This window comes from Drosophila persimilis, unplaced genomic scaffold (genome assembly GCF_003286085.1).
Source record: "Drosophila persimilis strain 14011-0111.01,24,50 unplaced genomic scaffold, DperRS2 tig00000000-arrow-pilon, whole genome shotgun sequence".
NCBI classification, from domain to species: Eukaryota; Metazoa; Arthropoda; class Insecta; order Diptera; family Drosophilidae; genus Drosophila; species Drosophila persimilis.
Genome location: NW_020825288.1, coordinates 2,119,692 through 2,133,111, shown reverse-complemented (window position 1 = coordinate 2,133,111; position 13,420 = coordinate 2,119,692). Strand labels below are relative to the sequence as shown.

Here is a 13,420-nt window from a genome sequence, read left to right as displayed (position 1 = left end):
GTGTGCAGCATGGGCCTTTTTTGTAAGTGGAAATCATTGCTTTCTCCTGTAATTCTGCAATTTCTCTGCAATTCTTTCACTAAAATAGTTGAAATATGTAAGGACACCTGTCGTGCTTCCCCACTCTATATGAAATATTGCAGCCCTAATCTGCTCGGAAACCCCTGCCGTATTTACTCCTACGCAGACAAGCGCCTGTCTGCCTGCCTGCCTGTCTGCCTGCCTGCTCTCCCACTGTCGGCATTAATCGCAAAATTCCCTGTCAAAAATGTGACACACAAAATACTTGTCTAGCAGTTACCTAACGTTGGGTATTTAAAAAGTTGTTGGAAAAACTTTCAAATTAAAAGCGCCGTGCTTAAATTATTCCAGCTCCTACCATTCAATGTCCTGGCTGGCTGGGTGGAGGGCTGCCTGGCTGGCTGGGAGCCTTTGGTACTTGATTCCTGGAACAGTGCAATCTCTTTGCAGTGCAAAACTCATTTCGCCATTCCGTTTATGGCATTCTGCATGTGTAAATACCATACTTATTATTTTCCTCACGTTCCCAGACACAGAGTGACTGATGACTGATGGAGCACCAAACTAACGAATTCCGTCGAAGTAATTACAATTTTGCAGAGGGTAAAAAAAGGCGCCCTTGAGAGAATTGAAGTGTCCTGATAGTGTACTCTAAGCGGGAGACTTAATTTAATTTTTCCTAGTTCTTGATGCATTTCCTCAACCGAACCGAACCGAACCGAAAATGGGGGAAAATGCAAATGGAAAACCGACTGAAATGGGATTTAAAATGCATGACATCAATTATAAGAAGTTTTCTTAATTTTCATCCTGTCATAACTCACATTGGGCTTCACACAAGCACAACTTTTCTCCTGTTCTTTTTTTCTGTATTTTGCTGCTCCTTTTCAAGTCGAACAAGGGCAAAGGCGAAAACTTGCCATGCCACACACTCACACACACAAAAACACACAGAGAGAGAGAGCACATTTGTTTATTCCTCGATTGCGTACAAACATTTGCATTTGCATAGACAAGTTAAAAGCATCGCCTCCTTTCCCCAGGACCCCCGCACATCAGTTCCCAGAATCAGGAGCAGAGTAGAGCCAACTTCCTGCTGCCTGACTGCCTCCGAGTCAATGCAGCTGCCGTTGCAAATATGTGGAAAAACTGCTGCTGCTCTCCTGCTGCTGCTGCTGCTCCACTCCTTGTTGCATGCGAAATTGCAGATTTCATATGCAAATTTTGCACTTCCACAGAAAATTATTCAAATTACTTGCTAGCGACAAGCATTGTGGATGGCGCACACTCTCTATAAAAAGAGAGGAACAAAACGGAACACCTTTCACCTTGCTCCGGAACAGAAGTCAACAGCCTTGGCCGCTTGTCAGCCTCATCAATGGGATTGACAAATCTTTGCTCAGCTCCCAGGCAAAGTCAAATGGAAATGGGGAATGGAAAAACCACCACCACCATCAATCAGGGAAATGGGCGAATGGCGGTTCGGGTTCATGGCTTGTAATCCTTTAATATTATTAAATAATTAACACGCATTACTTGGCTTGTTTATGGCAGCTTTGGCAACGGCAACGGCATCGGCATCGGCGTCATCTCCTTCTGCCGCTCAGGCGGGCGGAAGTGATGGAGCTCAAAGCCCTGCTAGGCAGTGCTTTCATTCTATTCAGCTCTTCTCTGCGGGGCAGAGGATTTAGCCATCAAAAGATAAACGCAATTATGGAGCAGTTAGGAACACGGCTACGAGCCATGTACAGTGTACAGTGTACACCATGGCGCAAATGAAGACAATGCCGCGATGGTGCGAAACATGCAAATTAACAGGCAAACTTTTCCTCACCGACGCCGACGCCGAAGACGAAGGAGTTAAAGTTCATTTTAAACTAAATTTGCATATTTAAATGGCATTATGCCCAGACACTTGACAGTCTAACTGGCAGTTGGCAACATTCAGCATTCGCACCCAGCCCAGGAATCAGGCTCTTGCCCCAGCTCCTGCTCCTGCTCCTGCTGCGGCTCAGACTCTTGCTCCTGCTCCTGCTGTCTCCGCGTCACTCTACAGTGACGGTGACGGTGACAGTCGGTGCCTTGTCACGTTTCTGTTGCCTCATAAAAGTGAGATTGAATTTTGAACGGGCAGGCAACAAACTCACTCTGGGCTTCGAGTGCGGCTCTGATTCGGGATTGCCTCTGCTCTGCCTTGCTTCTGCCTGGGTGATGCGGCGATGCGGAGATGCTGTGATGCTGTCTGTGCTTAATAGGCCACATGAACTTGAACCCCATCGTGGGATGAGTATGGGTATGTGTATGATGTGTATGATGATGATGATTATGGTGATGTTGATGATGATGATGATGGAGAGGACAATCCAAACGAAATTGTTGCACACGCGCGTGTGACACAAAGTTAAAGGAAAAGTGAAACTGAAAGTTTTCGATGTCGTCCCTCGTACATAGAGAAAGTGAGCGGGACTCCACTCCCCCTCTCACAAGCGGAAGTCATTAACGTCTGAACCCTGAGTCGGTTCGGTGTGGTGTGTGCGAGGAGGAAATTTCATTTATAACTACTCATCACAAGATTTTTTTAGAGTGTGCCAAGGAAACGATGCATAATGAAGAGCGATGGGTGATTCACGTCCCTGCCTGAGGAGCTGTAAAATGGGGAATGGAATCGAATCGAGTCGCGACTGGGTTCATTGAACAAGGGTTCGTTTTAAGGCAGTCATGTGCCAGGAATCGAATGGAGTCTCGAAAGAGTCTTGGCTGAAACGTGACTGGAGAGGGAATACCAGAATGTGACAGAAAGCAGATGGATTCAGGCTTCAGAGTGGTTTTATTAGCACCCATCAATGGAACTGAATCAGAACTTAACTGCCTCTGATTCGTGGCATTGATATACCATAATTAGCCAGAAATTGCGAAATTGATACTGCTCGCCCCATATGCGGTTAGGTGTCCGCTCCGAACGGACGCACGTGTCCGGCAAACTTTGAAATCAAAGGCAGAACAAAGGGGAGGACCACTAAATCAATTGACGTTTAACGACCAGCCGAGGGGCGCGAGCAGCGTTTGATTGACACGACGCTAATTGGAGACCAATCTGGTTGTCCATAATGCCGGGATTAGTAGCCCGAAACCAGGCCATGTGTGCGGCCCCTAGAGTCTGGACGGGTGGCATCAGGAGCGGAATCAAGGACCAGCCTAGGCCCATCCGACTTACTTAAAACGGAGATCTTCTGGAGCAGTTCATGTCTGTTCCAAGCGGCATTAGCTGCTGTATCTTTTATGTGGAATCAAATAACGATTCGGGCCACCGCAAACTTGTAGCAGGCCAAAAGTTTGTTGGCCAAATAAATCACGCTGCCAAGCCAAGAGACAAGCCAAGAACAACTCAATCGAGGAAGAAGAAGAAGGCATTCGACAGCGACATGAACATGGAATACACGCAATGATAAATCGAAAATATTTTTAGTTGTTTGCACAGAAAGCATTTGGGGGGAGCGACAAGCCAAGACAGACAGAGCAGAATGTCGTGCACCCACCGTCGCGCCCGGATTGACCAGCACTCAATAAAAAGTAACGCAGACTCCTCCGGCCACTCGTTGCTCCTCCTCGAGAAGGCCAGTTTAATGAATGAACAAACAGTCGGGCAAACGGAGGATTACGCTGACATTGGACATTGGACCCAGAGACTGTCCTCCTGACCTTCTCGGCCAGCGCCGCTTCAATCGAGTTGGGTAAACAAGTTGTGCGTCCTTGTCCACTTTTAGTTGCTCGAACAGAAGGAGTCTCATTCCTCATCCCAGTCGGCACTCAAGTGTTAATTGTGTGCGTGATTTAAGCTTTAGTTGGAAGAGTCGGCAGAGGGAGTGGGAGAGGGGAGGCCGTTTGAATAATTGCTTTTTGATTGAGTTCAATGCTGCAAAGGCTTTCCTCTGCGCTTAACTTTAATTTGAATTCCCAATCTCTCGGCATTCGTCGAGCACGGCGCATCCTTCATAAACTCGCAGCAATAACAGCTGTATACAATATTTCGTTCTGTCATGTTTTATCCCCTGGAACTGCCACGGCCACGCAAAGCTCTCTATGGGGAGTATGGAAAGAAACTTGGACAGATCAGGGCGCAGCACGAGCCACAGGGTTCGGCGGGTAAACTATGGCGTCTCCTTCTTCCATATCTCAAGGAGTACACGGCGACCTCCTCGGTGCATGGCATACGATATCTGGCCGATCCGAAGCTGAAATACTTTGAGAGGTATGCTTTTAAGAATGCTTGGACTCCCTTCTTTAAAAATAAAGACAATTTCCCTTTGAGCACAGGATAATTTGGCTGCTGATTCTGGTGGCCACCAGCATAGGTGCCAGCATTGTGTACGTAGATCTCAGTGAGCTCTACCAGTCGATGCGTATTCAGACCACCATCAAGAACACCATGTATCCGATATTCGCGGCGCCCTTTCCCGCTGTTGGGATCTGTCCGCGCAACCGCATAAATTGGATAAAGTTGGAGAACGAGGCTCCGTATCACTTCCTGGGTCCCAACATCTCTGCCGCAGAAAAGGAGCTCTTCGTTCGCTTCTTTACGTCTGCCGCCGACTCGCACTTGACTCGCTTGACAGAGATGTCGAGCTTTTTCAACAATGCCCCGCTAGCTGCTAACTTGACCCTGCTGGACGTCTTAGATGTGGCAACAGTCATTGAATATGTCCTGCTGAAGTGCAGTGATTTCTTTTCCGCCTGCCTCTGGCGGGGCAACCCGCAGAACTGTTGTGAGATTTTTGAGTTGCAGTTCACAGAGTCGGGCTCCTGTTGGGTTTTCAATTCACTGATCAGTCCAGCAAGGCGACAGAAAGAGGTAAGTGGGTGGGCAAGGTCCGATTCGAAACTCATTTGTGGTTCCCTCCACAGAAGGATAACAAGTACTATCCCCGTCGCACACCACAGTATGGTGAGGGCTCTGGCTTGGATGTTTTCCTGCGACTCAGGAACTCCTCTCTTATTCGGCCCAACAAACGGGGCGTATACGTGATGATCAAGCAACCGCAGCAGTGGAGCGATGTCGTGCGCCATGTCCCACACGGGGCGCAAACCCAGATCAGCATGGTGCCCCGCATCACAACCACGGATCAGCGAACCCGAGCCTTGACGCCCAGAGCCAGACGCTGCATCTTTCCGGATGAGGTTACCCATCCTCAGTACAAGAATCTGCCGGGTTTTGAGTACTGGGTGGGAAACTGTCGCAGCAAGTGTCACCAGGAACATGTCATCAATCTGTGCAAGTGCTCGCCATCTGTTTTCTTTCCGGTAACCGATAAGGGTGAGTAGACGGCCGTCCTTTGCGAATGCAAATATTAATAAAAAAGTAATCCATCTATTAGATAACTTTACTGTCTGCAGGCCATCGGACTTTAAGTGTCTCCACGATAACAGACGTAAGTGCATACTAATCCCAATTAAACGAATGCATATATCATTTCTTATTTCCCCATACATTTTATAGTCACTTTTAGCGTGGAGCGCCATCCCCAGGAGGATGAGTACGTGGACAATCTGTACAAGGAGAGCATGATCTGTAACTGCTTCATAAGTTGCACTCAGCTAATCTTCGATCGAGTATTTAGTAGCAGCACCTTAGAGTAAGTAAATCCCCAACCCTATATAGCTCTCCCATCTCCATTTTCCATCTCTCCCAGTAATAACGACACCCACACAGAGTTGGGTACCATTCGCCTGGACATTTTCTATCAGTCGGGATGGTTCATCCAGTACCACACCAATATGCGTTTTACCTTTGTGGAATTGCTGGGTGTGTAGAATCTCTCATACCTGTCGTCCAATCTTTTCATTGTATAACAATTTTCAGCTAGTTTCGGTGGCATAATTGGCCTCTTCCTGGGCGCCTCACTGCTCAGTGCCTTTGAGCTGGTATACTTCTTCACCATTGGCCTCTATTTATATTTGCATGGGGAGAGGAAACTGTCCTTCCAGCCACGCCCACTCCAACCAGCAGTAATTACTATACCCTTTGGACAGAGAAAGATTACTCCAGCTAAGTATATACGTTGACGGGACTATAGGTATAATATGAGCATCTATGTGAGTATAAATCAACAATAAATAACATTCACCAGGCATTTCTCTGGTGGTGGAGCGGATGCCTAATTTTGTTTGTGGTCTGGTCCTTTTGGGATGGGTGCACCTGATGGTCAGCTAAATGAGTGACTTCGTTTTTCAAATAGCTCTTAAAGGTGCCCCATTTTATCTTCATTTTCCGATGGAGTACGCCATAGTAGGAGTTGTCGTAGAGATGCATGCCAAAGCCGACTGTTAGATAGTAAATCAACTCGAATGCACTGACCATAGAGGCGCCCAAGCACAGGCCAAAGATGCCACCCAAGTTAGCTGTCAAATAAATACAGATGAAGGAGAGATATCATGCTTTAAGATTCATAAATCAAACCTATCAAATCAATCGTGGTAAATTCCAGACTGGTGCGGTACAGCGGCGTCGTCTCCACTTGGTAGTGCACATCCACTCTGAAGAGTTTCTGCTGCGGATCCTTTGGACTGAAATCATTCTTTATATAAGTCACTAAGTCCACTAAGAAATGATCTAAAGATCTTACATCCTCTTGGCAGAGAGAGGCAGCGTCGTTGTGGCCGTGTAGTAATCGAGCAGATAGCAGTTCACCAGACAGGAGCATGTCATGCCTGGTTTGGTGGCACTAAACAGAGCATCCTCCTCCCGACGCTTATCGTAGCTGAAAATATCTGCAACAAGGGATATTGTTATCGAAGGATCCCGCCCCGCTTTGTGTGGTCCTCACCATTATGCCTCGCGATGCACCGGAGGCTGGTCGCTGTGCATTCCTTGACTGAAAAACAAGAACAATGGCACCTCTGGAAGCACTCTCTAAGCCCCAACTTACCTTTTTGATTGTGAAGAAAGAAAATGGGCAGGGAGCAGTTGCACAGCTGAATCAAGTACGACTCATGGCACCGATTCAGGCAGTTGGTAAGCTGGAAGGGCTTGCCATACTTCTTGGCCGAGTCCGCGGGATCCAGCTCGAGCTGCTCGTCCACAAAAAGGCAATTGCGACGTTCTGGGGGAATGCTCCGGGTGGTCTCATCGGTCCACGTCAGGTCGGGACGAACCGTCACATAGGTCTCGGTATTTTGGGTCATGGAATAGACCACATTCGACATTTGGTCTGGCTTTTTGATCATTATCTAAAACATGGAGAGGGTACTTTTATGGGATACCAAAGGCAGCAACTCCATCAAGCATCATACATAGACTTTATCGGTGGCCAAGGAATTCGGTCGCTTGAAGCTCTCATTTAGAAGCAGATCAAAGTTGAGACCCGTGCCCTGGCCAGCCTTTGCATTGTGACGGGGATAGAATTTGGAGCCCTCGCGTTTCTTGATCTCCTTCGAGCGCGGCGAGAAATCCGAGTTGAAGACCAGACAGAACCCAAACTCGGTCTTCTCCATCACAAAGTACTCGCAGCAGTCGAAGGTTGTGCTGCGCCACTGGCACGAGTTGGGCACCATGATATCCTGGCAGCTTAGGGTCAGGAACATGGCCAACGTTGTGATGTTGATGAAGTTCACTGCCTCGAGATTGTCGTCATCCAGCTCGGACAAACCCACCGAAAAGCTGCCAAAGCGCAGCGTCTCCAGTCGAGCAACCAAAGTGGTGAAGGACTCCACAAGTTCCAAGCTCGCATTGGCAGGCAGGAACTCCGACTTGGCCGCCTGCAGCTGGCTCCAATTGATGCGATTGTCAGTGCAAATACCAACGGCTGGAAATTCGACGAGAAAGACGGGGTACTGGGGATCGTGGACGACAGTTTGCAGCTTCTGCGACACAAAGCGTTCCGATAGCATCAGATAAAAGAACCATGACAGGGCAATGCTGACGGAGAGCAGCAAGCACCAGATAAGTCTGCAAAGGGAAAGATGATTCATCAGTGGATTGAAGTCCATGCTCACTGGATGGAGACCTTTCCAGGTTGTGTAGCTGCGGATCGTAGAGATAGCGGACGCAATGAATGGTTGATTTTTCGCAGTAGCTCCGAAAGTAGACGCGCAACAACTCCATAAAGCACTTAGTATCTTGCTTTTGCGGCGTATCCGATTTGTCACCCTTCGCCATGCCGGGACGTGTGTCGTGGAATCACTGAGCTCTGCTCCGGATGCCGGGGAACCCTTTTATGGAATGGCTGCAAATTGCAGTGGGAAACTTTTGTCGGACAGGTATCCATTACGGCTCACATCGGTTGTAATTGAGTAGTTATGTTTTCGGCAAAAGATAAGCCCAGCCCGGTGACAAAAGTGCGTGTCGTCGTCGCACTCATTGATTAGCGGGCTCGCCTCCCAATTAACCGTGACTTTCCCAAACAGTCAGTCCTTCGGTTGAGCGAAATGGGTGAAGTTGAGTGGCAGCCTGAACCGCAACTCGGTAATGATGATGTTGATGAGAAGGGGCCGCGCAAGCAGATTAAGTCCAAAAAAAACGACAAGAAGAGGAACAATAAGTAGCTTTCCATCAGGCGGTAGGTCGACATCACTCTTTCGTGCCACTCCCCCCACTTTAACCCCCATTACAGCTGTGCCCGTATACCGCTGATGATGGTTTTTGCCATAGCCACTGTCTATGTCTGCATCCTGTAATATTCGACGCTCGTCGTGCCTTCTTGTGTTTTAATTATCCACGGCTAACTTCCAAAATTACAGCCTAAAACTAGGCCGTACAAAAATTCGAGTTGAAGATCTTGTGAGCTTTGATAAAGCTTATCAAGACCTGTTTTACGACTAGCAGGCTTATATTAGGGACTATTAGCGTTAGGTTTTATAGGAATTTCAATGAAGAACTATGGATTGCTTAAATAAAGTTAGTTTGGAAATGAACCAAGGCTAAATATCTTATATCGGAACCATGCAACCTCATCTGACGGAGAGGTGACCCACCGCAGTCTTTGTTGGAGGGATCCTTGATCAGGGGTGACATAGACAGCCCTGATCTGTTGAGCCGCATAAACTTCACGATTCCTATTAGACTGACTAGAAATTTTTATACCGTTGTTCCTTCCACTTTGTAGATCGAATTATTCCTTGCATGAACCGTTTAGGGTCTTAAGCTAGGATTATAATTCCCTCTACCATATTATATCCACCACTAATTCTCTTCCTCTTATTAAATTACCTTTCTATTAATTAGTAATTGTAGTGGTATTTGTATTTTGATTGCATGCTTAGTATCTTAGTAAGTTTAGTGATAATTTTCCTCGAATGTTAGTCTAATAGCTATCTTTCTTGCATGTTCGCGTTCGGTTCGGCTACGCACCGTGCGTCATGCAGCAGCGCCCCTCGGTCTGTTGGGCGGGAGGAGGGCTGCGTTTTGCCTGGGATCCGCGCGTAACAGCCTTCTGCTGGTTTCACACGGGCCACTTGACGGTGCAGTAACTGTAACGGTAACAGTTACGTCCAAGATCCTGACTGTTAATAGGTGGCCCTGAAGGATCATGGTAGGTTGGGCGTTCTCGCCAATGGGCGATACCGCAGCCGACAAAGATCTGACCGGTGATCTTCTTCGTTTACGTATCCATGCTGATCTGTCCCTTTGACCCCCTGTATCCCTTTTCCTAGTATCCTTTCCCTACTCGTACGTGATTTATTTTGTATATACATTCTTATCTCGACCATTTGCCAGAGCTCTAAATGGGTAGTAAAATGTCCTCCATGCCCACACCCCGCCGACCAGAGACAAAAGCCGAAGCCAGCGCGTACTTCCTACTCCCGTTTAGTTATCATCAGCTCCTATAACCTGTACGTTGTATGCTACAATCCTCTCCTCGCTTAGATGTGGCAACAGTCATTGAGTATGTCCTGCTGAAGTGCAGTGATTTCTTTTCCGCCTGCCTCTGGCGGGGCAACCCGCAGAACTGTTGTGAGATTTTTGAGTTGCAGTTCACAGAGTCGGGCTCCTGTTGGGTTTTCAATTCACTGATCAGTCCAGCAAGGCGACAGAAAGAGGTAAGTGGGTGGGCAAGGTCCGATTCGAAACTCATTTGTGGTTCCCTCCACAGAAGGATAACAAGTACTATCCCCGTCGCACACCACAGTATGGTGAGGGCTCTGGCTTGGATGTTTTCCTGCGACTCAGGAACTCCTCTCTTATTCGGCCCAACAAACGGGGCGTATACGTGATGATCAAGCAACCGCAGCAGTGGAGCGATGTCGTGCGCCATGTCCCACACGGGGCGCAAACCCAGATCAGCATGGTGCCCCGCATCACTACCACGGATCAGCGAACCCGAGCCTTGACGCCCAGAGCCAGACGCTGCATCTTTCCGGATGAGGTTACCCATCCTCAGTACAAGAATCTGCCGGGCTTTGAGTACTGGGTGGGAAACTGTCGCAGCAAGTGTCACCAGGAACATGTCATCAATCTGTGCAAGTGCTCGCCATCTGTTTTCTTTCCGGTAACCGATAAGGGTGAGTAGACGGCCGTCCTTTGCGAATGCAAATATTAATAAAAAAGTAATCCATCTATTAGATAACTTTACTGTCTGCAGGCCATCGGACTTTAAGTGTCTCCAAGATAACAGACGTAAGTGCATACTAATCCCAATTAAACGAATGCATATATCCTTTCCTATTTCCCCATACATTTTATAGTCACTTTTAGCGTGGAGCGCCATCCCCAGGAGGATGAGTACGTGGACAATCTGTACAAGGAGAGCATGATCTGTAACTGCTTCATAAGTTGCACTCAGCTAATCTTCGATCGAGTATTTAGTATCAGCACCTTAGAGTAAGTAAATCCCCAACCCTATATAGCTCTCCCATCTCCATTTTCCATCTCTCCCAGTAATAACGACACCCACACAGAGTTGGGTACCATTCGCCTGGACATTTTCTATCAGTCGGGATGGTTCATCCAGTACCACACCAATATGCGTTTTACCTTTGTGGAATTGCTGGGTGTGTAGAATCCCTCATACCTGTCGTCCAATCTTTTCATTGTATAACAATTTTCAGCTAGTTTCGGTGGCATAATTGGCCTCTTCCTGGGCGCCTCACTGCTCAGTGCCTTTGAGCTGGTATACTTCTTCACCATTGGCCTCTATTTATATTTGCATGGGGAGAGGAAACTGTCCTTCCAGCCACGCCCACTCCAACCAGCAGTAATTACTATACCCTTTGGACAGAGAAAGATTACTCCAGCTAAGTATATACGTTGACGGGACTATAGGTATAATATGAGCATCTATGTGAGTATAAATCAACAATAAATAACATTCACCAGGCATTTCTCTGGTGGTGGAGCGGATGCCTAATTTTGTTTGTGGTCTGGTCCTTTTGGGATGGGTGCACCTGATGGTCAGCTAAATGAGTGACTTCGTTTTTCAAATAGCTCTTAAAGGTGCCCCATTTTATCTTCATTTTCCGATGGAGTACGCCATAGTAGGAGTTGTCGTAGAGATGCATGCCAAAGCCGACTGTTAGATAGTAAATCAACTCGAATGCACTGACCATAGAGGCGCCCAAGCACAGGCCAAAGATGCCACCCAAGTTAGCTGTCAAATAAATACAGATGAAGGAGAGATATCATGCTTTAAGATTCATAAATCAAACCTATCAAATCAATCGTGGTAAATTCCAGACTGGTGCGGTACAGCGGCGTCGTCTCCACTTGGTAGTGCACATCCACTCTGAAGAGTTTCTGCTGCGGATCCTTTGGACTGAAATCATTCTTTATATAAGTCACTAAGTCCACTAAGAAATGATCTAAAGATCTTACATCCTCTTGGCAGAGAGAGGCAGCGTCGTTGTGGCCGTGTAGTAATCGAGCAGATAGCAGTTCACCAGACAGGAGCATGTCATGCCTGGTTTGGTGGCACTAAACAGAGCATCCTCCTCCCGACGCTTATCGTAGCTGAAAATATCTGCAACAAGGGATATTGTTATCGAAGGATCCCGCCCCGCTTTGTGTGGTCCTCACCATTATGCCTCGCGATGCACCGGAGGCTGGTCGCTGTGCATTCCTTGACTGAAAAACAAGAACAATGGCACCTCTGGAAGCACTCTCTAAGCCCCAACTTACCTTTTTGATTGTGAAGAAAGAAAATGGGCAGGGAGCAGTTGCACAGCTGAATCAAGTACGACTCATGGCACCGATTCAGGCAGTTGGTAAGCTGGAAGGGCTTGCCATACTTCTTGGCCGAGTCCGCGGGATCCAGCTCGAGCTGCTCGTCCACAAAAAGGCAATTGCGACGTTCTGGGGGAATGCTCCGGGTGGTCTCATCGGTCCACGTCAGGTCGGGACGAACCGTCACATAGGTCTCGGTATTTTGGGTCATGGAATAGACCACATTCGACATTTGGTCTGGCTTTTTGATCATTATCTAAAACATGGAGAGGGTACTTTTATGGGATACCAAAGGCAGCAACTCCATCAAGCATCATACATAGACTTTATCGGTGGCCAAGGAATTCGGTCGCTTGAAGCTCTCATTTAGAAGCAGATCAAAGTTGAGACCCGTGCTCTGGCCGGCCTTCGCATTGTGACGGGGATAGAATTGGGAGCCCTCGCGTTTCTTGATCTCCTTCGAGCGCGGCGACAAATCCGAGTTGAAGACCAGACAGAACCCAAACTCGGTTTTCTCCATCACAAAGTACTCGCAGCAGTCGAAGGTTGTGCTGCGCCACTGACACGAGTTGAGCACCATGATATCCTGGCAACTTAGGGTCAGGAACATGGCCAACGTTGTGATGTTGATGAAGTTCACTGCCTCGAGATTGTCGTCATCCAGCTCGGACAGACCCACCGAAAAGCTGCCAAAGCGCAGCGTCTCCAGTCGAGCAACCAAAGTGGTGAAGGACTCCACAAGTTCCAAGCTCGCATTGGCAGGCAGGAACTCCGACTTGGCCGCCTGCAGCTGGCTCCAATTGATGCGATTGTCAGTGCAAATACCAACGGCTGGAAATTCGACGAGAAAGACGGGGTACTGGGGATCGTGGACGACAGTTTGCAGCTTCTGCGACACAAAGCGTTCCGATAGCATCAGATAAAAGAACCATGACAGGGCAATGCTGACGGAGAGCAGCAAGCACCAGATAAGTCTGCAAAGGGAAAGATGATTCATCAGTGGATTGCAGTCCGTGCTCACTGGATGGAGACCTTTCCAGGTTGTGTAGCTGCGGATCGTAGAGATAGCGGACGCAATGAATGGTTGATTTTTCGCAGTAGCTCCGAAAGTAGACGCGCAACAACTCCATAAAGCACTTAGTATCTTGCTTTTGCGGCGTATCCGATTTGTCACCCTTCGCCATGCCGGGACGTGTGTCGTGGAATCACTGAGCTCTGCTCCGGATGCCGGGGAACCCTTTTATGGAA

At 47.9% G+C, this 13,420-nt stretch overlaps 4 protein-coding genes across 4 annotated transcripts; 2 read left to right on the top strand and 2 right to left on the bottom strand.

Moving 5' to 3' along the window:
- The first annotated feature begins 4,058 nt into the window (after positions 1–4,058).
- On the top strand, positions 4,059–6,110 carry LOC6595158 (pickpocket protein 19). The gene is made up of 7 exons (XM_026994874.1): positions 4,059–4,270; positions 4,336–4,870; positions 4,924–5,332; positions 5,394–5,447; positions 5,516–5,651; positions 5,709–5,821; positions 5,879–6,110. Exons 1-7 carry the CDS (start codon positions 4,059–4,061, stop codon positions 6,079–6,081), a joined length of 1,662 nt encoding a protein of 553 aa, XP_026850675.1. The 3' UTR covers positions 6,082–6,110.
- Positions 6,074–8,173, bottom strand: LOC113564887 (pickpocket protein 19-like). The gene is made up of 7 exons (XM_026984105.1): positions 8,022–8,173; positions 7,309–7,963; positions 6,945–7,245; positions 6,843–6,890; positions 6,642–6,786; positions 6,476–6,582; positions 6,074–6,417 (listed from the first exon to the last, which is right to left on the bottom strand). The coding sequence occupies exons 1-7, from the start codon at positions 8,171–8,173 to the stop codon at positions 6,140–6,142; spliced, it is 1,686 nt and encodes a 561-aa protein (XP_026839906.1). The 3' UTR covers positions 6,074–6,139.
- Positions 8,174–9,855: 1,682 nt separating this feature from the next.
- On the top strand, positions 9,856–11,293 carry LOC6604545 (pickpocket protein 19). Its single transcript, XM_026984102.1, has 6 exons — positions 9,856–10,053; positions 10,107–10,515; positions 10,577–10,630; positions 10,699–10,834; positions 10,892–11,004; positions 11,062–11,293. The coding sequence occupies exons 1-6, from the start codon at positions 9,856–9,858 to the stop codon at positions 11,262–11,264; spliced, it is 1,113 nt and encodes a 370-aa protein (XP_026839903.1). The 3' UTR covers positions 11,265–11,293.
- LOC113564885 (pickpocket protein 19) lies at positions 11,257–13,356 on the bottom strand. The gene is made up of 7 exons (XM_026984097.1): positions 13,205–13,356; positions 12,492–13,146; positions 12,128–12,428; positions 12,026–12,073; positions 11,825–11,969; positions 11,659–11,765; positions 11,257–11,600 (listed from the first exon to the last, which is right to left on the bottom strand). The coding sequence occupies exons 1-7, from the start codon at positions 13,354–13,356 to the stop codon at positions 11,323–11,325; spliced, it is 1,686 nt and encodes a 561-aa protein (XP_026839898.1). The 3' UTR covers positions 11,257–11,322.
- Positions 13,357–13,420: the final 64 nt, after the last annotated feature.

Coding starts and splice junctions, on each gene's coding strand:
- LOC6595158 (XM_026994874.1), top strand. CDS start 4,059: ATGTTTTATCCCCTGGAACTGCCACGGCCACGCAAAGCTCTCTATGGG. Junction 4,271..4,335: donor AAGCTGAAATACTTTGAGAG/GTATGCTTTTAA, acceptor CTTTGAGCACAG/GATAATTTGGCTGCTGATTC. Junction 5,822..5,878: donor TACCTTTGTGGAATTGCTGG/GTGTGTAGAATC, acceptor AACAATTTTCAG/CTAGTTTCGGTGGCATAATT.
- LOC113564885 (XM_026984097.1), bottom strand. CDS start 13,356: ATGGCGAAGGGTGACAAATCGGATACGCCGCAAAAGCAAGATACTAAG. Junction 13,147..13,204: donor CAGCTACACAACCTGGAAAG/GTCTCCATCCAG, acceptor TTCCCTTTGCAG/ACTTATCTGGTGCTTGCTGC. Junction 11,766..11,824: donor CCTCTCTCTGCCAAGAGGAT/GTAAGATCTTTA, acceptor GAATGATTTCAG/TCCAAAGGATCCGCAGCAGA.
- LOC6604545 (XM_026984102.1), top strand. CDS start 9,856: ATGCTACAATCCTCTCCTCGCTTAGATGTGGCAACAGTCATTGAGTAT. Junction 10,516..10,576: donor CTTTCCGGTAACCGATAAGG/GTGAGTAGACGG, acceptor TCCATCTATTAG/ATAACTTTACTGTCTGCAGG. Junction 10,835..10,891: donor TTTAGTATCAGCACCTTAGA/GTAAGTAAATCC, acceptor CATCTCTCCCAG/TAATAACGACACCCACACAG.
- LOC113564887 (XM_026984105.1), bottom strand. CDS start 8,173: ATGGCGAAGGGTGACAAATCGGATACGCCGCAAAAGCAAGATACTAAG. Junction 6,583..6,641: donor CCTCTCTCTGCCAAGAGGAT/GTAAGATCTTTA, acceptor GAATGATTTCAG/TCCAAAGGATCCGCAGCAGA. Junction 6,418..6,475: donor TACCACGATTGATTTGATAG/GTTTGATTTATG, acceptor TTTATTTGACAG/CTAACTTGGGTGGCATCTTT.